The sequence below is a fragment of the Cherax quadricarinatus genome, chromosome 32 (genome assembly GCF_038502225.1).
Source record: "Cherax quadricarinatus isolate ZL_2023a chromosome 32, ASM3850222v1, whole genome shotgun sequence".
Classification (NCBI taxonomy): domain Eukaryota; kingdom Metazoa; phylum Arthropoda; class Malacostraca; order Decapoda; family Parastacidae; genus Cherax; species Cherax quadricarinatus.
The window spans coordinates 33,442,738-33,467,049 of record NC_091323.1 but is presented as its reverse complement, the minus strand read 5'-3'; the positions used below and the strand labels follow the sequence as shown (position 1 = coordinate 33,467,049).

The following is a 24,312-nucleotide window of genomic DNA, read 5'->3' as shown; positions in this document are numbered from 1 at the left end:
TAAAAAATGCACTATATAAAGAAGTTTTATGAGACTGCATACTGTATTTTAGTTTAGAAACAAAAGCCTTTATGTATCTGGAGAGATTCAAATTCCAATTTTTATTTCCTTTTATGCGGCACACAGATAATGTAGTTTACCTGTAATAAAACATTGTTAGGCACAGAATAAAGACACTAATATGCAATGTAATTTCTGGCAAACTAATCTTAATGTTTATTGACTACTTCAAAATTAGACATAGACTATTAAGTAATAAAAATAATAATAATAATAATAATAATAATATCTTTATTTCTGCAAGTACATGCCCAAAATGCTCTGCATAACAAGTTTTCTGCATGCACAACCAAATGTCACCCATCTGAACAAACATTGTATCATGTGGAAATAAATCCTTGACTTCGATTTTGAAATGCAATTAACCCTTAAACGGTCCAAACATATATATACGTTTTTTCAACATCTGAAAGTATGTAAAAAAATTTAGATCTTCTTTTTTTGTTTTACATTTGAAAACGTGTAAAAAAAACTTTTATCTTCATTTTTTTTTTGTTATATTTGAAAATATGTAAAAAAAAGAAGATCTACTTCTGTAGCACTACGAATTTGAACGTTGATTTGTTTGGACCGTTTAAGGGTTAAAAGCTGATATAATCAGTAAGACTGAGTGTGAGTTTGGTGACCTCCACAGTTCAAGACCAGCAAGTGAATGACAACAATAGACTTCCACTCGTGAAATTTTTACATCGGGTGGTGATGGAAGAGGCAGACAAGTATGTAATGTTGTGGACACCGAGGAAGGATGATATTATCATCGAGGTTCAGGTTAGTATTGGGGAAAGTGTTGTATGGAGATGTAGAATGTAAGGGTAGTAAGCCCCAGGCACCCAGACTATGCCATCTTTCCTCATCTTGCAAAACTTACAAGTTTCTGTTGTATTCATGTAGGCAGCTGGGCACTGCCAGTGGGAATCCTGGGTTAGGAGGAGTACTTCACCTTATCAACATGTAACCTAAAGTTGCTAAGGTACTTCAGCTATACTGCACTGTGTGTTCTTCACCAAGACTCCACATACTGTGGGTGAGATACACAGTGCAGTGTAATACATATGTCAACAGTTCAAACTTTATAATAATAATAATAATAATAATAATAATAATAATAATAATTCTCCATGGGGAAGTGGAACAGAATTCTTCCTCCGTAGGCCATGCGTGTTGTAAGAGGCCACTAAAATGCCGGGAGCAAGGGGCTAGTAACCCCTTCTCCCGTATAAATTACTAAATTTAAGAGAAACTTTCATTTTTCTTTTTGGTCCACCCTGCCTTGGTGGGATACGGCCGGTGTGTTGAAAGAAAAGAAAGAATAATAATAATAATAATAATAATAACACATGATGTTTCACCTACATGAGGGTTTATCAAGTACTGGATTATAATGTGTATGTAATGATAAGTTGCATGGGGCTTCACTGACTATTGGAAGAGGTGCTTTTGGTTCTTAGGAAGTGCACTGTTCATAGCTGAAGATGTAACTGCAGTATGTGAAATTGACCTATTCTTGCTAACAAGGTTACTCGTTGTGCAGGTAGTGACAACAGGGTACGTGGGTCTAGGCTTCTCTCCCATCGGCACAATGAAAGGCTCTGATATCATGCTGGGCTGGGTGGATGATGATGGAAAGGTCTACCTGGAAGTGAGTGTTGTCATGGCTATTGTTTCTGCATGTTTGTGTTGTAAATCTACTTTTCCTCATGGGATGCAATCAGATTAATTTATGGATAGTTAATGACTTTATTTTGATAGCAGTAAGCAAAGTATTGGTTACTCACAGGAGACACATTGAAAAAACAACAAAATTTTGTTACTCTCAAACAATGAGTGTCAGGGGCCCAAGACTGTTCAACTGCCTCCTAGCATACATAAGGGGGGACTACCAATAAAACCCTGGCTGTCTTCAAGAGGGAGCTGGAGAGGCACCTAAAGTCAGTACTTGACCAGCCAGGCTGGGGCTCATATGTCAGTTTGTGTGTGGCCAGCAGTAACAGCCTGGTTGATCAGGCCCTGATCCATCACAAGGTCTTGTCATGGACAGGACCGTGGGGGCACTGACCCTCGGAAAACCCTCCAGGTATACTGCAGGTAAGGGGTTATTTCCGATTCATAGTTAAAACAGAATTTAAAAATACACGTTCTATACTGGAACAATGTATACACTTAAGAAATTAGTGGTTGTCAAGCTTGGCCCTTCAAAGAGCTGCCTTGATGTAAGGAGTTGGGGGTACCCTCTCCCATCATTGACAGAGCCTGATTATTTCTCATTTCTAATGCTCTGTATGACCCGATGGAAATAAATGGTATAAAATACTGACACAATGGAAATATAAACACATATGCAGTATAATGTGATCCTTTATTGACAATGTTTTGCCCACACAGTAGGCTTTTTCAAGTCACAAACAGATCTACCTGGGGTGGAAGGTACACGAGTATTTATAGTCAGGTTGAGAATGCTGGGTCAGGTGGAGAATGCTGCATGCGATGATCTACCGAGTGGGGTTATAGAGTCTAAAATCTTGGGTAGCTTGGAAGAGAGATTGGATAAGTATATGACTAGACCTTCCGCAGTGTTCCTCCATTCCTATGTTCTTATGTGGGATAGCGATGAAGAAGTTTCTTGGCAAGTGGTTCATCTATGTTATAGAAGCCGTTGTTCTGGTTGAAGTTGTTGGATATAGAGATAAGCAATGCTTCCAGGATTCTTCGGTATTGAGTGTTGTCTTCTCTGGCAATAAGTCTTGAGTTTCTGTAGTTGATTAAATGGTTTTGTGAATTATGGTGTTGTACAGGTTGCCAAGAAACTTCTTAATCGCTATCCCACATAAGAACATAGGAATGGAGGAACACTGCAGAAGGTCTACTCATATACTTATCCAATCTCTCTTCCAAGCTACCCAAGATTTTAGACTCTATAACCCCACTCGGTAGCTCATCAGATGCAGCATTCTCCACCTGACCCAGCATTCTCAACTTGACTATAAATACTCACCTACTTTCCACCCCAGGTAGATCTGTTTGTGACTTGAAAAAGCCCACTGTGTGGGTGAAACGTTGTCAATAAAGGATCACCTTACACTGCATATGTGTTTACATTTCCTCTGTATGACCCCTTATGGATTGAACACTTTTCTAAAAATATATATCATTTGGAGGAGCATTAACTGTGACTTAGAGTGTATATATAGTGTACTTATAGCTTAAAAGAAGGGCAGCAGTTATTAATATGTAACTTCTGTACTTGTTTTGAAATCTGTGTGCTACATTTTTCCAGGACCGGTATGCCAGCGGGTACTCGGTACCGATGATAGACAACTCTCAGGATGTGGAGCTGCTGGGAGGATACCAGAATGACACCCACACAGTGCTGAGGTTCTCCCGTCCCTGGGTCACCTGTGAACCTAAGACAGATATGCAACTCTCAGTAAGTTATTCACCCAGGTATCAAAGACAATGCCTAGTTGTCAGTTAGTCACTCATGGATCAAAGACATGCTCACACACTCATGAATCAAAGACAGATGTGCTCAGCTTTTGCCAAGCTACTCATGCATTCATGAATTTAAAACAAATGCCCATCACTTAGCTAGTTACATATTATCAGGTTTGTTAAGCATTATAATCTGTATCAAAATTTAAATACCTCTCATTTATCTGATTTCCCACAAAAACAACTGATCATTTTGGTGTTATGTGTTTTAATCACAAAGGAAATCTGGCACTGTATTAATTTTCTTTCAACTTATGTTGGAATTAGTTTGTGCTTAAAGGCTGTATATTAATGAATCAATCCTCAGCAGAACAACACCATAAGAATGATCTGGTCCTATGACAAGGAAGACCCAACTGATGTGACATCACCGAGATATCATGACCAGCGAGGGACAGTATCACTCCGCTTGAAGGCTCCTCCGTTGATGCAGCCTCTCACTGACGATGTGAAGATGTGGGACGTCATCTCTCCCAACGTTAGTAACGGTTTAAATACAATATATGTATTATCAAGGTAACATATTACTGTACTCCATTTAAAGATTCATGCAAAAATATACACACATGGAAGAACATGCAAACACATAGAAGACTAGTCCCAGAGCTAAAGGGTATGAGCTGTGAGGAGAGACTAAAGAAGTCTAACCTTATTATATTAGAAAACAAATATCAGGGGTTATACGAAGACAACATACAAAATACTTGGAGGAATTGATAGGATGGACAGGAGCAGGCTGTTTGAGATGGGTAAACAGTACATGAGGGCACAGCTGGAAGTTAAAAAATGCAGATATATCACAGGGATGTGAGGACATATTTCTTCACCCTCAGAGTGGTTAGGAATTGTACCAGCCTGGACAGGGAAGTGGGAGAAGCAGAATCCATACATATCTTTAAGAAGAGGTACAGTAGGGCTCATGCAGTCAGGTGAGAGAATCCAGCAGTAGCCAGTGGAGAGGTGGAGCCAGGAGTTGAGATTCAACCCCTGCAACCACATATAGCTATGTGAGTATATATGTTCACACACACACACACACACACACATACACATACACACACATACACATACAGAATGTTTCAGATATGGGACACAGCAACAAGGGGTCATAACTGGAAGTTGAAAACTCAGATGAGTCACAGGGATGGTAGGTAGTATTTTTTTAGTCATAGAGTTGTCAAGAAGTGGAACAATCTTGAGAGTGATGTAGTGGAGGCAGGATCCATATATAGCTTTAAGAAGAGATACGATAAAGCTCATGGAGCAGGGAGTGGACCTAGTAGCAACCAGCAAAGAGGCAGGGTCAGGAGCTGTAAGGAGAGAGAGATTCTGCCACCAAAGTGGCTAGTTTATTGTGCACCCCATATCCATCCTGTGGACGGTAGCGCAAGAGTATATGGATACACAAAAGGCCTAGGAACTAGGCCCCAAAAGGGTTAATAGGTGTACATATGGGTTTATAGCTACATATCTACAGTTCACTTATCTGTTATAAGCAAATATAGGAAATTTGCTTAGTATATCTGGTATCTTATTTTCATTAATAAGATATCTTGACATGTCACATAGGTTATTATACTGTCTGTTTCTGTATTCCTCAATAAGTGGACAATTAGGCACATAGTGTTCAAGACAGTGACCATATGCCTGATCATATAATTTGCATTTAGTTTGATCATCATCTGTGTCTCCCAAACTGCCAGAAGTACTTGTAACCAAGCCTAAGCCTGGCCACTACAACATCAGTCAGTCTGTTCACAGTGCATGTTGCTCCATAAACATACTTATCTACGTTCATGTTATCATAGTGGGTTATAGATCTACTCAGGCTTCTAACTGCATTCCTATAACAATCATTTTCATTATTTATTTCTCTCTTAATATTATACCTAATGCTAGACACAGATATACCAAAGTTATATTCTATGTTCTTCTTCTGGGTACTCGTCTTGGCTAATATATCAACTTTATCATGAAGGAGTAACCCAGTGTGTGATGGGATCCATAGCAATTGTACATTAATCCATTTGTCCCTGATTTTTGAGTATCTATACCTGGCTTCTCCAATGAGCATGTTGTGGGAGGGAGCTGTGAATTGACCCCTGCAACCACAAATAGGCAAGTACACAAGTAGACCTGGACAAACTGCAAGAATAGTCAAGAAGGTGGTTAGTGGAGTTCAACCCAGGTGAGTGCAAGATCATGAAAGTTGGGGATGGAGAAAGATGACTAGACACAGAACACAGCTTGAAAGGTGAGAAACCACAAATATTGCTCAAGAAAGATGATCTTGAAGTGAACATCACACCCAACATATCACCACAGGTGCACATAAATCATATAATGTGCAGCATATGAAGGGGTTGCTAATCTCAGAACTGCCTTTGGAAACCTCAACAAAGAATCTTTTAGAATTCTTTACACTAGTTTAATGTATGTTTAGTCTGAAGTCTGGCCAAAATGCACTGCCTAACAATGTGCTCTTGAATGATATAATAATATATTATTTTTAACACTGCCTGTCTCCCACTAAGAAGAAGGGGGGTTACTAGCCCCCTGCTCTCAGCATTTTAGTCACCACCTACAACACGCATGGCTTATGGAAGAAGGATTCTTCTTTTCCCCATGGAGATAATATTATATAATGTAGTAATATACAATGCTGTGAAAAATAAACTTTACTGTTCTGTACCATACTATATACAGATAAAACATTGCACAGGTGAATCTACCAGATAATGTAACAACGCTGTACTGGTGTCAGCTTCACAAAATACCTCTCCTTCTCCGCAAGACTCATGTCATTGGGGTGAGTAGTGGATTCCATTTAGTTTTGTGGCATTTTTTCTTTTAACGTAAATTTTGAAATCTCTCGGAATTATTTGTTATTAACCCTTTGAGGGTCGACAGGCCCTCTCCGAAACTCGTTCTCAGGGTCGGCCAAATTTAAAAAAAAAAAATTATTTTCTCTTATGAAAAGATAGAGAATCTTTTCTCGATCATAAAGACACCAAAAGTTTGAAATTTGATAGAAAACTTACGGAATTATGCTCTCGCAAAGTTAGCGGTCTCGGCGATGTTTACGCATCGGCGATTTTGCCCACTTTGAGCCCCATTTTTGGCCAATTTCGCTGTACTAGTCGACAAAAAACATGAATATTTCGCTAGAACTCCATTTTTTCTATCGAATGGGTGCAAGAAACCACCCATTTATGAAATTCAACTATCCAGTACAGTGGTCAGAATTTAGCAATTTTGCCAATTTCACACAAATTTCAAAAGATGCCAATTTCCGAATAGGGTCCAGAATAAACAAGAAAGACATTCCTGGCACTAAAATGACATTTCCTCTAGTCGTTAGTCACGTCTCAAGGTCCCTCTTATATTCTTTTGCTTTCCATTTTGAATTTTTATTCTCACAAAAAATATAAGATTTACTGTTATGCAGACTACTGCATTAGTGTAAAAAATGGTATAAATATTATTGGTGCACTTGTGAAAGAATATTAGACTCACCAGTTGACGTGTATTGCACGCTTGGCACGATTTGTTTACTTTTGAAGTTTGGTAAAAATCGAACATTTCTGCTACTTTGAGCTCAATTTCAAGGCACCTTTCATTGTAAAACCAGCCAAAATCATCTCAATTTCTGTAATATGTCTTCCATTCTATAAAATGAGACCAAGAAAACTAGAATACAACAATAAATACCATACGAAAATACACTGCAAAGTCGCTGATTTATTCCAAAAAAATGGTCAAAGTTTTTTTTTTTCTCATTATGCACTGTGTGCTGCAGGATTTTTTTTAGACTGTGCACACTGACCACATAGACCCATTCTTTCATATGAAGGCCTACCAGCTTTCTCCCACTAGATTTGAGGCCGCTAGAATTTATGCGTACTAGTACGTCAAAAACCCCTACGCGTAAGACGTACTAGTACGACGAAAACCCTCAAAGGGTTAATGTTCAGTTATCTATATGCTATTCACTTGAAATATTATTATTATTATTATCACACTGGCCGATTCCCACCAAGGCAGGGTGGCCCGAAAAAGAAAAACTTTCACCATCATTCACTCCATCACTGTCTTGCCAGAAGGGTGCTTTACACTACAGTTTTAAACTGCAACATTAACACCCCTCCTTCAGAGTGCAGGCACTGTACTTCCCATCTCCAGGACTCAAGTCCGGCCTGCCGGTTTCCCTGAACCCCTTCATAAATGTTACTTTGCTCACACTCCAACAGCACGTCAAGTATTAAAAACCATTTGTCTCCATTCACTCCTATCAAACATGCTCACGCATGCCTGCTGGAAGTCCAAGCCCCTCGCACACAAAACCTCCTTTACCCCCTCCCTCCAACCTTTCCTAGGCCGACCCCTACCCCGCCTTCCTTCCACTACAGACTGATACACTCTTGAAGTCATTCTGTTTCGCTCCATTCTCTCTACATGTCTGAACCACCTCAACAACCCTTCCTCAGCCCTCTGGACAACAGTTTTGGTAATCCCGCACCTTCTCCTAACTTCCAAACTACGAATTCTCTGCATTATATTCACACCACACATTGCCCTCAGACATGACATCTCCACTGCCTCCAGCCTTCTCCTCGCTGCAACATTCATCACCCATGCTTCACACCCATATAAGAGCGTTGGTAAAACTATACTTTCATACATTCCCCTCTTTGCCTCCAAGGACAAAGTTCTTTGTCTCCACAGACTCCTAAGTGCACCACTCACCCTTTTCCCCTCATCAATTCTATGATTCACCTCATCTTTCATAGACCCATCCGCTGACACGTCCACTCCCAAATATCTGAATACATTCACCTCCTCCATACTCTCTTGAAATATTTGTATAAATTTACTTAAAAGTTTGCCTATGTTTCTTTATTTCTAAATGATCTGTTGGTAATAAATAATTTTTTGTATGAGAAATTGGTTGTGCGTTTGTTTCACTGATAGAGGAGAAAAATATTCAGCACATTAACCAAATTCTTGTCAGGTCAGTGACAGTGACTGATGAACATTCACCATATTCTTGCCAGTTTGTTCCGCTGATCAAGGAGAAGAACCTCGAGTACATTCGTCACATGCTGCTGTACGAGTGTCACCTGTCTGATAGTGATCGTCACTATGACAAGTGGCTCAACCTTCAAGGCAGCCAGTGCTATGGGGCCAACATGCCCGTGTCTTGGAAGTATTGCACTAGTCCCATCGTTGCTTGGGTTGTTGGTGGGGAAGGTAAACACACAGTTTTTTTACAGCAATACTAAATACTAGTGCAGGAGGTTACAAAAAGTACAAGGCCTCATAGCTCTGTCAGTGTTATTATTATTATTACTATTTTTTTTTCAATGCACTGGCCATATCCCATTGAGGCAGGGTGATCTAAAAAGAAAAAAACAAAAGTTTTTCTTTTTAAATTTAGTAATTTATACAGGAGAAGGTGTTACTAGCCCCTTGCTCCCAGCATTTTAGTCACCTCTTACAACACTCATGGCTGAGGGAGGAAGAATTCTTTTCCACTTCCCCATGGAGATTATTATTATTATTATTATGTGGAGACACCTTTGTACAGGTATCTGTGTGCAGATTAAATATATCAGTCATTGTTCATTCTGCAGGAGAGATGTTCCCAGATCATGTCGGCTTCCCGCTGGGAGAGGAGCACGGAGGAGCCACTTACTTCCTTATGGAGACTCGTTACAATAATCCCAACCTCAAACGAGGTGAGAGTGATGCTTACTGGGGACTAGGTGAGGTAATGCTTACTGGAGACTAGGTAAAGTAATGCTTACTGGAGACAGGTGAGGTAATGCTTGCTGGAGACCGGGTAAAGTAATGCTTACTGGAGACCAGGTGAGGTAATGCTTACTGGAGACCAGGTAAAGTAATGCTTACTGGAGACCAGGTGAGGTAATGCTTACTGGAGACCAGGTAAAGTAATGCTTACTGGAGACCAGGTGAGGTAATGCTTACTGGAGACCAGGTAAAGTAATGCTTACTGCAGACCAGGTGAGGTAATGCTTACTGGGGACTAGGTGAGGTAATGCTTACTGGAGACCAGGTAAAGTAATGCTTACTGGAGACAGGTGAGGTAATGCTTACTGGAGACCAGGTAAAGTAATGCTTACTGGAGACAGGTGAGGTAATGCTTACTGGAGACCAGGTAAAGTAATGCTTACTGGGGACTAGGTGAGGTAATGCTTACTGGAGATTGGGTAAAGTAATGCTTACTGGAGACCAGGTGAGGTAATGCTTACTGGAGACCAGGTAAAGTAATGCTTACTGGGGACTAGGTGAGGTAATGCTTACTGGAGATTGGGTAAAGTAATGCTTACTGGAGACCAGGTGAGGTAATGCTTACTGGAGACCAGGTAAAGTAATGCTTACTGGAGACCAGCTTATATTTTATTAACTCATTCCAGGTGAGCTGAAATTCAGGATTAGTCTGAAATCAGACAGTGATGGCACTGTATATTGGAGATTCAAAAACACAGGTAGGGAATTTTTTTTTTTTTTTTTTTTTTCAACAAGTCGGTCGTCTCCCACCGAGGCAGGGTGACCCAAAAAAGAAAGAAAATCCCCAAAAAGAAAATACTTTCATCATCATTCAACACTTTCACCACACTCACACATTATCACTGCTTTTGCAGAGGTGCTCAGAATACAACAGTTTAGAAGCATATACGTATAAAGATACACAACATATCCCTCCAAACTGCCAATATCCCAAACCACTCCTTTAAAGTGCAGGCATTGTACTTCCCATTTCCAGGACTCAAGTCCGACTATATGAAAATAACCGGTTTCCCTGAATCCCTTCACTAAATATTACCGTGCTCACACTCCAACAGATCGTCAGGTCCCAAGTATCATTTGTCTCCATTCACTCCTATCTAACACGCTCATGCACGCTTGCTGGAAGTCCAAGCCCCTCACCCACAACACCTGTTTAAATTAGTTTTCCATAGTACTTTCTAAGTAGTATAAATACTCTTAATGCTATCTAATTCATCTTCAGTTTGTGAGGTTGTGAAGTAGTCTAATTGTTTCTATGTTAATTGTATTTTTAAATACCACAGAGGCACGTTAGTGTGACTGGTTAATGGTCCAAGTCGGACCCAAATGTCATCATAAAGTTTTTTCTTCTATGTGTGGGTTATTCATGTATAATTTTATTCTTATTGGTGCACTTATCTCATTAAAACTACAGTACTTTTCAATCAGCTGAGGCAAAAATTATAAGTTACTTTGTATGACTTTTTTGGGTTATCTTAGGTAATTTACACTGTATGTTACTATGTATGATCATTATACTTATGTGTACCTGTGCCTAAATAAGCTAGCTAGCTTCTTTTTCTTGTAGGTATTGTTGATGCTTCTGGTATACGCATCTTCTACACTGAGCGTCTGCGAAAGTTTGATGCTGGAGTCATGACAGTGGGACACGATGTCGCTCCATTGCATATTATTCCACCCAATCAAAAGTGGCTTTCTGTTGGCCTCTGCCATGGCTCCTGTACACAAAAGGTATATTTGTATTTCCTTAGAGACTAGGAAAGATGGTCTCTTGAGTAAGCAAATAATAATGTCTCTTGAGTTACTGTATTTACCAAATTTGCCCGCTGAAAAAATGTTTGTTTATGCATACAAACAATAATGATTATAATCATGACTATAATTTTTTTAAAGAGGTGGATGGGTAAGCCAGCATAAAGTCTCAGTCAGATGACCAAAAGCTGCAGCAGTGGGTCATCATATGACTAAGACCCACACATCAGGAAACACTTGTCCTGTTTCCTGACAACTCTTAGCTAACCTAACCTATGTATACAAACAACTTTATTTCTAGAAAGTGGAGTACTGTACAGTATATAATTACAGTAATTAACATGTATAAACTATAGGAAGCCCCTTGTTATGCAAGGCATTTTGGGCAGCTTTTAAACTAACTTATAATTACTAGACAGTGAGAAACATGTAGTACACGAGAATAAGAATACTTAGTTTATACTATATTAATTAAAGGTATTCAGTAATTCAATATAAAATTCTAATTAATGGTATATTAAGGATAAAGCTATGTACATTATGTAACCAAGCGATCACTACTGTAACTGAATCCATTATGCTTGTAAAATCTTCATTATTATTGTAACTTTCTTAGCTAACACAATATTGGGGCCTCATCCCTGGAACTTTGGTGCCTCTGTAAATATTACACTGTAATTATCCTTGTAAATAAGGCAGAATAAGGAATAATGACAATTAAGATGCATAAAACATATGGATGGTGAGACATACAAGTATGTGATATGAATATTAAAAATTAAAATATAAATTTACCTGGAGTATATCTGGAGGGTGTTCCAGGGGCCAGTGCCCCTATGAGATCATGAAGCCTGGTGCATGACCAGGCCTCATGACTAGACCTCCATGACCAGGCCCCCATGACCAGGCCTCCATGACTAGGCCTTATGACCAGGTCTCATGACCAGGCCTCCATGACCAGGCCTCGATGACCAGGCCTCATGACCAGGCCTCCATGACCAGGCCTCCATGACCAGGCCTCATGACCTGTTCTCCATGACCAGGCCTCTATGACCAAGCATCATGACCAGTCCTCCTTGACCAGTCCTCCTTGACCAGGCCTCATGACCAGGCCTCCATGACTAGGCCTCATGACCAGGCCTCCATGACTAGGCCTCATGACCAGGCCTCACAAGGGCATTGACCCCTAGAACACCCTCCAGGTATACTCCAGGTATATTCATATTTGTTTTAATTTTTAATATTCATATCACACATTTGTTTGTTTGTCCAATCATCCATATACTATTATATGCAACTTAATTGTCATTATACCTTATTCTGCTTTATTTACAGGGATAATTACAGGATCTGCACATTAAATTTCAGGAATTACCAGCTGAAGGAGTGAAGGTGTTCCAGGGACTCCTACAAGCTCACCAGCTGGCTCGGTCTATCTCAGTTCGACACCTCCGTCATGGTGAAGAACGTCGCGTTCTTGCAAAAGGTGAAGCTGGAGGCTAACACGACTGTGCTTTATAGAGTATGAATGTGTGTATTAATTCACATTTCATGGTGATGTCAGTGTTTGAAGGTTCATTAGTTTTATCAAAAATTTAAGATACAGTAGACTAAATCATGAGAGGAATTATAAGGTTAACAGACTGTATTGTTCGGCATGACATATTTAAATTTGACCGCCAGACATGACCTATGACTCCAGCAACCAACAACCAAGGATAGTGATGGAGGAAGTGACCATTCTGCCCATGGACTCTCTGATCACTGAGTGCACCTACGACTCCACTCGTCGCCACCGAGCCACCTTCGTGAGTTACATTGTCAGAAAAATTACACCGGGCAGAGTGCAGGGAACACAAGGCATGCATGCTAGTGGCATTCTTTGTGCTTAATAATACTTTATTATAAGTAAACTACAGTTTGTATACCACACAAAGAAATACAAATTTTGATTTTGCTCTGATAGTGTACTAACAGATATTTGACAGATATACTGTACTTTGGAATGTGCATGGAGATTGTCAGATACCTGATAAATAATATTTATGTTTAGAAATATTCAAGTGTGATGTCTTCCTCCAGGGTGGGTTTGGTGCAGAGGATGAGATGTGTCTAGCCTACTTATCATATTACCCTCGTGTCAACCTTTCTCTCTGTACCTCTACCCCTCCTCTGGAGACCATCTCTGAGGCTCTTGGAATACAAAATACATATGATAAGGGAAAGATGTACGTTAAGCATGTTTGTTAATTTTATTCTTAACTCAATGGCCACCTCTTGCCATGGCAGGGTGACCCAAAGAAGAAAACACACTGACAAACATTCTCTTAACTGCTGTCTTTCCAGAAGGGTGCAGACATCACAATCAGATTACCCTCTGACTGCAACAGCCTCACCCCTCCATCAGAATATAGAATTATGAAAAAAGGCACAATACCATGACTGAAACAATACACAAATAACCCGCACATAGGAGAGAGAAGCGTACCACAATGCTTCAGTCCGAAAGTCATCGTAAGTTTCCTTCTCCTATCTGTGGGTTATTTGTGTAATGTAGAATTATATTTATTATGTAGAACTTGCAAATAATTCTGTGGCATATAGAGTAAATGATGGTGAAAGTGTTTCTTTTTCGGGTCACAGTACCTTGGTGGGAGACAGCCAGTGTGCTAAAAAGTTAATAAAAGGAAATAATTAAGGTAATTATCGCATTAAAAAATGGAAGTACAAAAAATATTATTTAACCCTTTGACTGTTTTCGACGTATAAATACATCTTACGAGCCAATGTTTCTGACATATATATACTCAATAATTCTAGTGGCTTCAAATCAAGCTGGAGAAAGCTGGTAGGCCCACATGTGAGAGAATGGGACTGTGTGGTCAGTGTGCACCACATAAAAAAAATCCTGCAGCACACATTGCGTAATGAGAAAAAAAAAACTGATCGTTTTTTTTTTGGAATAAAACGCCGACTTTGAGGTGTATTTTCGTATAGTATTTATCGTTGTATTCGCGTTTTCATGGTCTTAGATGATAAAATGGAAAACATATTACAGAAATAGAGATGATTTTCATTACTTTGACGATGAAGACGACCTTGAAACTGAGCTCAAAGTAGCGGAAATGTTCGATTTTTACCAATGTTCAGGAGTAAATAAATCACACCACACGTCCAATACACGTCAACTGGGGAGTCTAATATTCTTTCACTAGTGCACTGATATTATTTATACCATTTTTATAATAATGCAGTAGTCTGCATAACAGTAAATTTTGTATTTTTTTGTATGAATAAAAAATCAAAACAGAAAGCAATAATAATATAAGAGGGGCCTAGAGATGTGACTAATGAACAGAGCATATGTTATTTTAGTGCCACGAATGTCTACCTTGTTTATTCTGGACCCTATTTTGAAATTGGCATCTTTTTTAGTTTGCGTGAAATTGGCCAAATTGCCAATTTCTGACCACCATATTGGGTAGTCCAAATTAGTAAATGGGAGGTTTCTTGTGCTCAGCTGATAGATAAAATGGAGTTCTAAAGAAATAGCTATGAGTTTAGTCAACTGGAGCAATGGAATTGGCTGGGAATGGGGCTCAAAGTCGGCGAAATCGCCGATACGCATATGTCACCGAGACCGCTAAATTCGCAGGAGCATAATTCCATGAGTTTTCGACCAAATTTCGAACTTTTGGTGTCGTTGCCGTCGGGAAGAGATTCTCTATCATTTCATAAGAAAAAATAATTTTTTTTTTTTTTTTTAAAAATTGAGCGACATAGAATGACAGTTTCAGTGAGGGGCCTGAAACAGTCAAAGGGTAAAAGAATTACTCCTGTGTCACTTATATTAAAAATAAAAGATAATTTATTTCAGCATGATATAATGTTTGTACAGAGGTAGCTGACATGTTATTAATTTCTATTATATGTTGAATATGTATACACTCATAACATGTATACTCTTATAAATGTGAAATCTTAGATATGTATACTTTTATAATGGTGAAATCTCAGATATGAATACTCAAGAAATGTATACTCGGAAATTAAAAAAAATATACATGTACTCATAAATTATTGATACTCACTAAAATTTATGTCTTTAAAAATAAACTCAAAATTATACTCATAAATTATATACCATACACACAACACACCAGAAAATAATGTGAGATAAGCTTATACGAGTCCAGAATGTGACTACACTGGTTGAACCATTTACACTAGTCGCTACATTTCTTAATCACTAAAAATCTATAATAATCTAGAATTTTGCCTTTTTCAGGGGAAAAATTTTACATGGCAGGTAAGTTGACTGTGAGTATCCTTTCTTCGGTGGTTTGTATACCTTTCAGTCCTGAAGTAATATACATCCTCAGCGTATACATATTTTGCAATGTATTCTTTTTCATTTTCAATTAGTGTTAGTATTAGGCTTTTCCTTGTAAAAATTCAGCACTGTAAACCTACCTTCATAATCCTTATGTATCGTAATGGAAATTATTATTGTTGCGTATTATTATCATTATTACTATGTTTTCTGGCACATAAGACGCACCATATTCAAGAGCTAATTACCCTCTTACTTTACGCTAAAGCATAACCCAAATTTTACCCGTGACCCTGACCTTGAGCGTATAAGGTGCAGGATGATTTTCCAAGACGTTTTGTGGGTAAAAAAGGTGTGCCTCATATGCCGAAAAACACAATATTATTACTATTATTATTAGGGTTGTTCTTGATTATACAAGTACGTAAATGTTTCATCATTAGTAGGTTAAAGGAAAAATACATTTATCTAGTGATGGCATATACAATACTTCTGAGACTTACATTAAAATCATTCAATTGTTTTTGGAATTTAAGGTATACATGTATGCTCATCAACAGTTATTATTTTACATTTAGCACAGGTCGGCCATCACCAATCCAGCAATCAATTATCTGGTTCTATCAGTAATCTGGCACCAATTTCGGGTAGCATAATTTCAAATTTCATCATTATACTGACTCAAATATCATCATTATACTGACTCAAATATCATCATTATACTGACTCAAATATCATCATTATACTGACTCAGAAATTGTGCAGGTGGTTGTAAATCCACAGCAGCAAGCCAGTGGAGGAGAAAGCAGTGATGAAAATGAGGAAGATATAGCAGAAAGAGTCTCTACTGATAGGTTAATTAAGTGCATTCTACCCTAACTACTCTGTAATTCTTCAAACTCACTAATCTGGCACACTACAGGTCCCAATGATGCCGGATTAATGATGGCCAACCAGTACATAACTTTCCAAAATTAACTCTGATATGGAACTAAGGCAGTTCCGATCTTTGTTATCAGCATGGCAAACATGTGACTGCAGTCTTCCTTCAGGGCAGAGTTGGATGAAGAGGCAGAGAGAGAGTTGCTTGATGCTGTGCAGAGCAATGTGTCTCCAGAGGACACCACCATCCAGGTGTCACAGATGTTTCACACACTGGTTGTCAAGACACCTGAAAGTGAGAATAAAAGCTTCTTCATATATCTGCTTTCATATATGTATCGATGTGTGTGTATCAATATGACTCAGATAGCTGGCTGACTTGAAGTTTAAGTAAGAATTTTGTCTGTGACATTAAGACCAGTATTTTTCTAGCATATAAATGTTTAAACTTATGCATTTTTAATTTGCAACTTACATACCCTTATTTGGTATAATAAATTTTTATAAACAGCTGTGTATACTTTGAATGTACTGTGTTATACTTATATGAATAAGTAAGAGTGATGTTCTATTCTTGACTCGGGAAATCATAATAACATGACTGTAAACAAACCAGGGAAAGTTTTATGACTCACTTGCCATGAGTTCTAACCCCCAGCCATACGATGGTTTGTTTATTCCTACTTTTGGTAAATCTTATATAAAATATATTTGTAAATGTTGTAGAATACGTCAATATGTCGCTTCATGACATTCTTCATGATGATGTGACATGGCAAGATAGTCGTGTGGTCGCAGCACTGCAGGAGAAGGTAGTGTTTGGCAGATATGCCACCAAGTGTCGTCAGCAGAGCGCCAGGGTGTTCAGTGTGAGTGTTTAGTGTTTGGCATTGTAAAATATGTGAATATAACAGTACAGTTTCTATGCATATATGCTAATTTATGAATCAGACCATCCCAAAATAGTTCATTACTACTGTAACTTGTTTAGCTATCAAAACTTTGCGGCCAAGTCCCTGGACCCATTATGTAACTAATCTTTTACACCCACAGGGTAGGTAGGTATAGGGTGCATAATATATTACACTAACCAAAATTTATTATAATTTGATTATTTTTCTCACATGTGTTGGCATCAGGAAGACGAGATAGTTCCATTCCCAGACTTCAGGGCTCGCAAGAGTCGTTCCCAGCAGTGTGACATTAACCAACAAGGTGTGTGTTAAGGAGTAAAAAGTTACACAGCCATGGCTGTTTCTTATACAGTTATATTCACTTGTTCCGTCTCCCTTGCCCCATACACTACGTAATCCCTCTACGTTTAGCACTTCCTGCTAATTATATTAAGAATATAGACATAATTACTAAGACAAATATTTTTTTGTTAATTTTAAGAATAAAGACTAAAATCTGATACAGTAATACATGTATAAGAAGTTCTGAAATACATTATTATATATGTACATGTTGTAGGTAGTAGGTTGGTAGACAGCAACCGCCCAGGGAGGTACTACCGTCCTGCCAAGTGAGTGTAAAACAAAAGCCTGTAATTGTTTTACATGATGGTAGGATTGCTGGTGTCTTTTTTTCTGTCTCATAAACATGCAAGATTTCAGGTACATCTTGCTACTTCTACTTACACTTAGGTCACACTACATATACATGTACAAGTACATGTATGTATATACCCCAGAGGGGTATATACATACCCCTCTGGGGTATGTATATACCCCTCTGGGTTTTCTTCTAGTTTCTTTCTAGTTCTTGTTTATTTCCTCTTATCTCCATGGGGAAGTGGAACAGAATTCTTCCTCCGTAAGCCATGCGTGTTTTAAGAGGCGACTAAAATGCCGGGAGCAAGGGGCTAGTAACCCCTTCTCCCATATAAATTACTAAATTTAAAAAGAGAAACTTTCGTTTTTCTTTTTGGGCCACCCTGCCTTGGTGGGATACGGCTGGTTTGTTGAAAAAAAAAAAATATGTACATGTACTTGAAAATACGCTGAATACATTGTCACCCCTCCTCTTTCTCTTCCCTTCCCTCAAGTTTGACTTGTCTTTCCACATTGAAGTTCATGGCTTGTGCTTGGCTGACTAATATCCCCCAACAAAGTCCATAGATGAAGATCCCAGCCTTCTCTTTGATTTAAATAGTGAGGATGTTCACTCACCAACATTTCAGCTTTGTATGGTCTGAATTGATTTAGTGAATTTTTATACAGTAAATAAAGTAAAATTTGCCTGTTGGAGTCATACAGGGCTCTAATTTTGAAAAAAAGACAAAACATCCTTGCCATTTAAACAACAAATGTTGATGTTGTTTTCTGTGTACTGCACAAGACATAGTAGCCACTTAACCAGGTCATGGAATCCTCACAACCACCTAATAGACTCAGTTTGGTCCTGGCACTGTTCTTGTTAGGCAGAGATCACCCAAGCACAGTTCTTTAACTCCCACCATCTTGTAGAGGTGACCCAAATCCAGGAAGGAAGAGGAGGAAAAGAAAGATCATCCAGAATTTATACTGTTATATTTTTACATTTTTGAACTTTACATTGCTTTTAATAGGAAATTTTAAGTTGTGTATTAAATTCTCTCGTTTTTCTTTTTGGGCCACTGTCTTTCAGTGGGATACAGCCGGTTTGTTGAAAGAAGAAGATATTAAATTATTGATGGCAAGTAATACGGGAGAAGGGGTTACTAGCCCCTTGCTCCCGGCATTTTAGTCGCCTCCTAAAACATGCATGGCCTTTTATATCAACAGCGGGTGTCCCACAAGGCTCTTGTCTTAGTCCAATTCTCTTCAACATTTATGTGAATGGCCTTCCTCAACCAGAGTTTAATGATACAATTATAACACAGTTTGCAGATGATGTTATCCATGTCGTCTCATCAACTACGGTAACAGGGAAATACAAGTATGAGAGAGTCATAGAAAAAATGAATATTGAACTTCGTTGAACATCTAATTGGGAAAAGAAATGGAGAATTACGACTAATCCTGACAAAGTCCTTGTTAGCACGATAGGATGTTTTTCATCAACCATCGAAGATAAAGGGGGTATCTCCATCAGAGGTACACCTGTAGCCATTAGAAACCCTAACAAGATTTTGGGATATGAAATAGACAGGCTGCTCCACTCAACATCTCATGTAACTAAAAAGATCAACATAGCCAAAGCCGGTCTTAGCAGTCTCTTTCGATTCAATCAAGCCCCTCCACATGTCAAAAAACATCTGTATAAAATGATAATAAGACCTATACTCGAATATCCATGTGTCCCAATGTCATTAACAACAAAGACCAACATGCTATGGTTACAACAGGTACAGAATAGAGCTCTTCGCTTCATTACGGGTACCAGGAGGAGAGACAGAGTTAAAATGGCAGATTTACACGTACAAGATATTACTGCCTTAAATGTACACCTTGACACCCTGAAAAAGAAACAACTCTATGCAATGCAAGAACTCTACATGCCAGATAGAGAACATCCTCTACAAGTTGAAAATACCACGGATTATATCATCAATACTCCTCCTCAAAGGACTCAAAGAATGACTCTCCCACAGAGGGTCCGTCGTTTTATCCATAGAGATGATTACCATCGACCAATGATATTGAGCAACCTCCCTGATGAAGATGATTGGGTAACACCAGAACCCTTCTATGTTTACTGAGAAAATCACCACCCCCAATTAGGGAGATATCTTATATAACATTCTACTGTAAAAGTTATGCTAAATTTACTATGGCGGGGCACCACCTATAAGAAGCCATTGTCAAGTAATTCTTTATAAACTGGCCAGAAAATTATTGCCTTCATTGTCACTTAAATATCCGTTGTGCAATCGCAAAAAAAAAAGCAATTGCAACTTGTATATTTACTACCAATTCAGAGTCATGTACTTAGATATAACAGATATACATGTGACTCTGATGGGTTAGTACTATACCCCTTGAAGAATATCTTATTATTTCACATACACCTTTTAAATTACAACAAAGTGGTTGGGCCACTTACCTTTTATATCCTACCTCTCTCCCCCCTCCCACCCTTTTTCAATATTTCTATCCTTACCCATCCTTCTTCCTTACCCATCTTACCAAAGCTCTGGTCATAAGAAGAAGAAGTAATACTGACACACTGATTAACATTGCACTCATACAGTATTGAGATATGTATCATTATTGCTGAAACATTCTGCCTACACAGTAGCCTTTTTCAGTCAAATACAGGTGATTATAGCACTGGAGACAGTAGAAATAATTTCAAGGTGATCAGTCCCTTGGCAATAAGGGTACTCAGGTGTTGACCATGTGTCTTATTATTAAGTCATGCAAGTTATCTTTATAAAACATCAAAGCTGAGACAAGGTGCTTCAGTGAGCATGAATAGGGTTCCCTAAGGGTCAGTAACACTGTATAGCATTAGATATGAAATAAGGGCCCTCTCTGGGCATGTACTGTATACCATCAGAGCTGCAATACAGTCCCTCACTGGGCATGAACAAGTAAACTTTGATGATCAACCTTGCTGAGTCACTAATGATGAGCTTGGTGACACTGCAGTAATGATGATCTAGCCAAGTATGTAGGCATCTCATGAGTGCTGTGCTTATGTTTAGTGAAAGTGGCAGATTTGCAGCCCCTCACTGATACAAATTATAGTATTGTCTACTGCTGAAATACCCTGGCATGTTAGTGGTTTTCTTTGTACCTAACAACACATTTTTTTTTTATTATCACACTGGCCGATTCCCACCAAGGCAGGGTGGCCCGAAAAAGAAAAACTTTCACCATCATTCACTCCATCACTGTCTTGCCAGAAGGGTGCTTTACACTACAGTTTTTAAACTGCAACATTAACACCCCTCCTTCATTATAAAATGTAATTACACATTGCAACCTTTGCAGGAGAAATAAATTTTGTCTTTGTCTGTCTTGTCTTGACAGCAGAAGTCCCTCTGGCTTATGTATATCCTTCTGCCACAGTCAAGTCCAATTAGTAATCTTCAAGTGTGAGTCAGGGAATTATTCTTATTATTATTATTTTCACAGAAAATGGTAAAAGTCACTCTTCCCATATTGCTCATCCCTGAGAAATATGGGAGAGGGGAACGAGGAGGATAGATACAATTCCTTGAATCAACAGCTCATCATTATTGTCTCTTCCCTTAAAGAATGGGCTTACTATAGATAATCTTTAAAATTTGTATGATCTCATTTAGATGATAATGTTTATATAGAAAACCTAATGAACATCACTTTAGTGTAAATTTTAATAAATTATTAACACCAGGATTATTTAAATACTTAATTGTAAGAGAGGCACTTAATGAATGGAGACTCTTGATGCCAATAATGTTTATATTCAGGTAATAAGGGATTTCCTAGGTAGTAGATTGGTAGACAGCAACCGCCCAGGGAGGTACTACCGTCCTGCCAAGTGAGTGTAAAACAGAAACCTGTAATTGTTTAACATGATGGTAGGATTGCTGGTGTCTTTTTTCTGTCTCATAAACATGCAAGATTTCAGGTACGTCTTGCTACTACTTCTTACACTTAGATCACACTACACATACATGTATACAAGCATATATATATATATACACACCCCTCTGGGTTTTCTTTTATTTTCTTTCTAGTGCTTGTTCCATGTTTATTTCTTCTTATCTCCATGGGGAAGTGGAACAGAATTCTTCCTCCGTAAGCCATGCGTGTTGTAAGAGGCGACTAAAATGCCGGGAGCAAGGGGCTAGTAACCCCTTCTCTTGTACAAATTACTAAATTTAAAAAGAAAAACTTTCGTTTTTCTTTTTGGGCCACCCTGCCTTCGTGGGATACGGCCGGTTTGTTGAAAAAAAAAAAATAATGGATTTGTTTTTATGAGTGTGACAGGATAGGTAAGACTTGTCAGGGAATAGGACAAGTGTTTCCTGATGCGGGTCTTAATCATATGATGACCTACCACTGGAGCTTTTGGTCATCTGATTGAGACCTTCCACTGGCTAACCTATCCACCCTTTTAAAAATTATTAAGTATGAGTTTGATCGCTGGAACTGAGTAACAAGAGAACGATGAGGGTTAATGTCAGCTTAGCTTAGCATTCTGCCCTTCCTTTGCTGATCACACTGCTTCTTACTTCCAGGCTTGCTCACCATAGAGTCACTTGCTGCCAACCCTGACTCCAGCAGTGCCCAGTCACCTAGCAAGGAAACCACCTCATCTAACAGCTCAGTATCATCCAGTGAGAGTGCCGACTCATCCAGCACAGTATCATCCAGTGAGAGTGCTGATTCATCCAATACAGAATCAAGTGAGAGCTCTGACTCATCCAACAAGAGTACAGAATCATCCAGTGAGAACAGCAGCTCTTCAGACTCTGAGCTGCCTACACAAACCAGGTTTATCAATACTAAATCACCCAGCAAGAACCCAGACTCAACCAACACTGTGTCGTCCACTGCCACTACCATCCAGGCTAAGCCTCTTCCATGCCCTTCATTTATCCCCTTTTGCACAAAGCGACGTATGCCCTTCCTAACCAAGAGTCGGAACCACCTGGGAGTTCGGCCGTACTTCTTTTAGGATTTGAGTGAATGTGGCAGAATAATATAGCATGTTAAAGTCTGGCATTTAGCCATGGTTAGGTACTGGAGGCATGGAGACCCATGGAATTTACGAGCAAATAAATGGTGGAGGCTTGATATGGATATCAATGCATTCACATATACATCCAGTTGTCTTTTGCAAACTGCAAGAATACCCTTCAGTATTATTTATACTAACTGTCATTACTGTTAGGATCTCTGAGCCATATGGGTTTAGCATTTTTTATTTATAATAATATTTAATTCTACAAGTACATAATACAACATACAGACCTAGCTAACATCAATGACGTACTACATGTGTATAGAAAGCCCCTGGTTATGTAGAGCATTTTGGGCAACTTATGTTAATCTTGTCCCCAGGAAGCAACCCACACCAGCTGGCTAACACCCAGGTACCTACTTACTACTAGGTGAATAGGGGCAGCAGATGCCTTAAGGAAACATGCCCAATATTTCCATCCATGCTGGGAATTGAACCACAGATACTCACTGTGTGAACCGAGTGCACTACCAACCAAATGCTAATTGCTCTAACCCTCATCTAGGTACCTCATAGCACAGTGGTAAGCATGCTTAGTTCACTGCTTAGGAAACATATTGTCAAACCCCTCATGAGGCAGTACATATGGACAAGACTCCTAGCACCTAGTGCCTTTGTGCCCTAGCAGTAAGCAGATACGTACTTCAAATTTAGTTGACTGTTCTGGGTTGCATTCTGGGGAAGGAGCATAAAAGAATCCCATTGTAAGTAAGCCACATTGATCAGCTCTGATTACCTTGGCTTACTAAGCCTTCAGGGTTAATAATGTGAATAAAGTTTTCTTCGTACATGAAGATCTCGAGATGTTTCTTCCCACACCTTGATATTGCCTGGAATTTTTGAATAAAAACATTGGAACTAAGGTTTTATGGAAAGAATTTTGTGCTAAGACATCTTTAACACTGCAGAAGGTGGCATGGTATTGCTGGAATGGTTTCTTTTATTACTTTGAAACTTAATTTGTATTGTGATATTTATAAACTTGATATATACCAATAAAATATAATTCAGCAGACATTTTATTTTCTTCAAGCCCATGTCTGAAATTTAAAAAAAAAAAAATTACAGGTCAAACAAATAAGATTTTTTGGTGTGTGTGTATGTGCATGTGTGTGTAATATGTACTTACCTCTATGTACTTACCATATATGGTTGCAGGGGTCGAGTCTTAGCTCCTGGCCCTGCCCTTCAACTTGCTGCTTTACAGATTCACTCCCTTCTAGCTTTGTGGGACCTGTCATACCCCCTCTTTAAACTATTTGTGTGTTGCCTCAAGCCCACTGGCTAAACAATTTATATGTTAAGTATTCAAAATAAACTAAGGC

At 38.8% G+C, this 24,312-nt stretch overlaps 1 protein-coding gene across 4 annotated transcripts in view; it reads left to right on the top strand.

Annotated features, from left to right (window-relative positions):
* Nucleotides 1-23,974, top strand: part of LOC128690242 (DBH-like monooxygenase protein 1) — a 31,305-nt gene extending 7,331 nt beyond the window's left edge. For 2 of the 4 annotated variants that reach the window (XM_070090622.1, XM_070090625.1), the window contains 16 exons: nt 695-828; nt 1,592-1,699; nt 3,335-3,484; nt 3,857-4,027; nt 6,272-6,358; nt 8,604-8,799; nt 9,183-9,287; nt 10,928-11,091; nt 12,481-12,598; nt 12,796-12,920; nt 13,195-13,340; nt 15,401-15,421; nt 16,498-16,622; nt 17,054-17,196; nt 17,467-17,542; nt 22,482-23,974. In XM_070090622.1, coding sequence (XP_069946723.1) covers nt 695-828; nt 1,592-1,699; nt 3,335-3,484; nt 3,857-4,027; nt 6,272-6,358; nt 8,604-8,799; nt 9,183-9,287; nt 10,928-11,091; nt 12,481-12,598; nt 12,796-12,920; nt 13,195-13,340; nt 15,401-15,421; nt 16,498-16,622; nt 17,054-17,196; nt 17,467-17,542; nt 22,482-22,921 — 2,309 coding nt within the window. In that variant the 3' untranslated portion in view covers nt 22,922-23,974. The remainder of the gene's footprint in view (nt 1-694; nt 829-1,591; nt 1,700-3,334; nt 3,485-3,856; nt 4,028-6,271; nt 6,359-8,603; nt 8,800-9,182; nt 9,288-10,927; nt 11,092-12,480; nt 12,599-12,795; nt 12,921-13,194; nt 13,341-15,400; nt 15,422-16,497; nt 16,623-17,053; nt 17,197-17,466; nt 17,543-22,481) is intronic. The other 2 variants (XM_070090623.1, XM_070090624.1) reach the window with 2 other exon arrangements.
* Nucleotides 23,975-24,312: the final 338 nt, after the last annotated feature.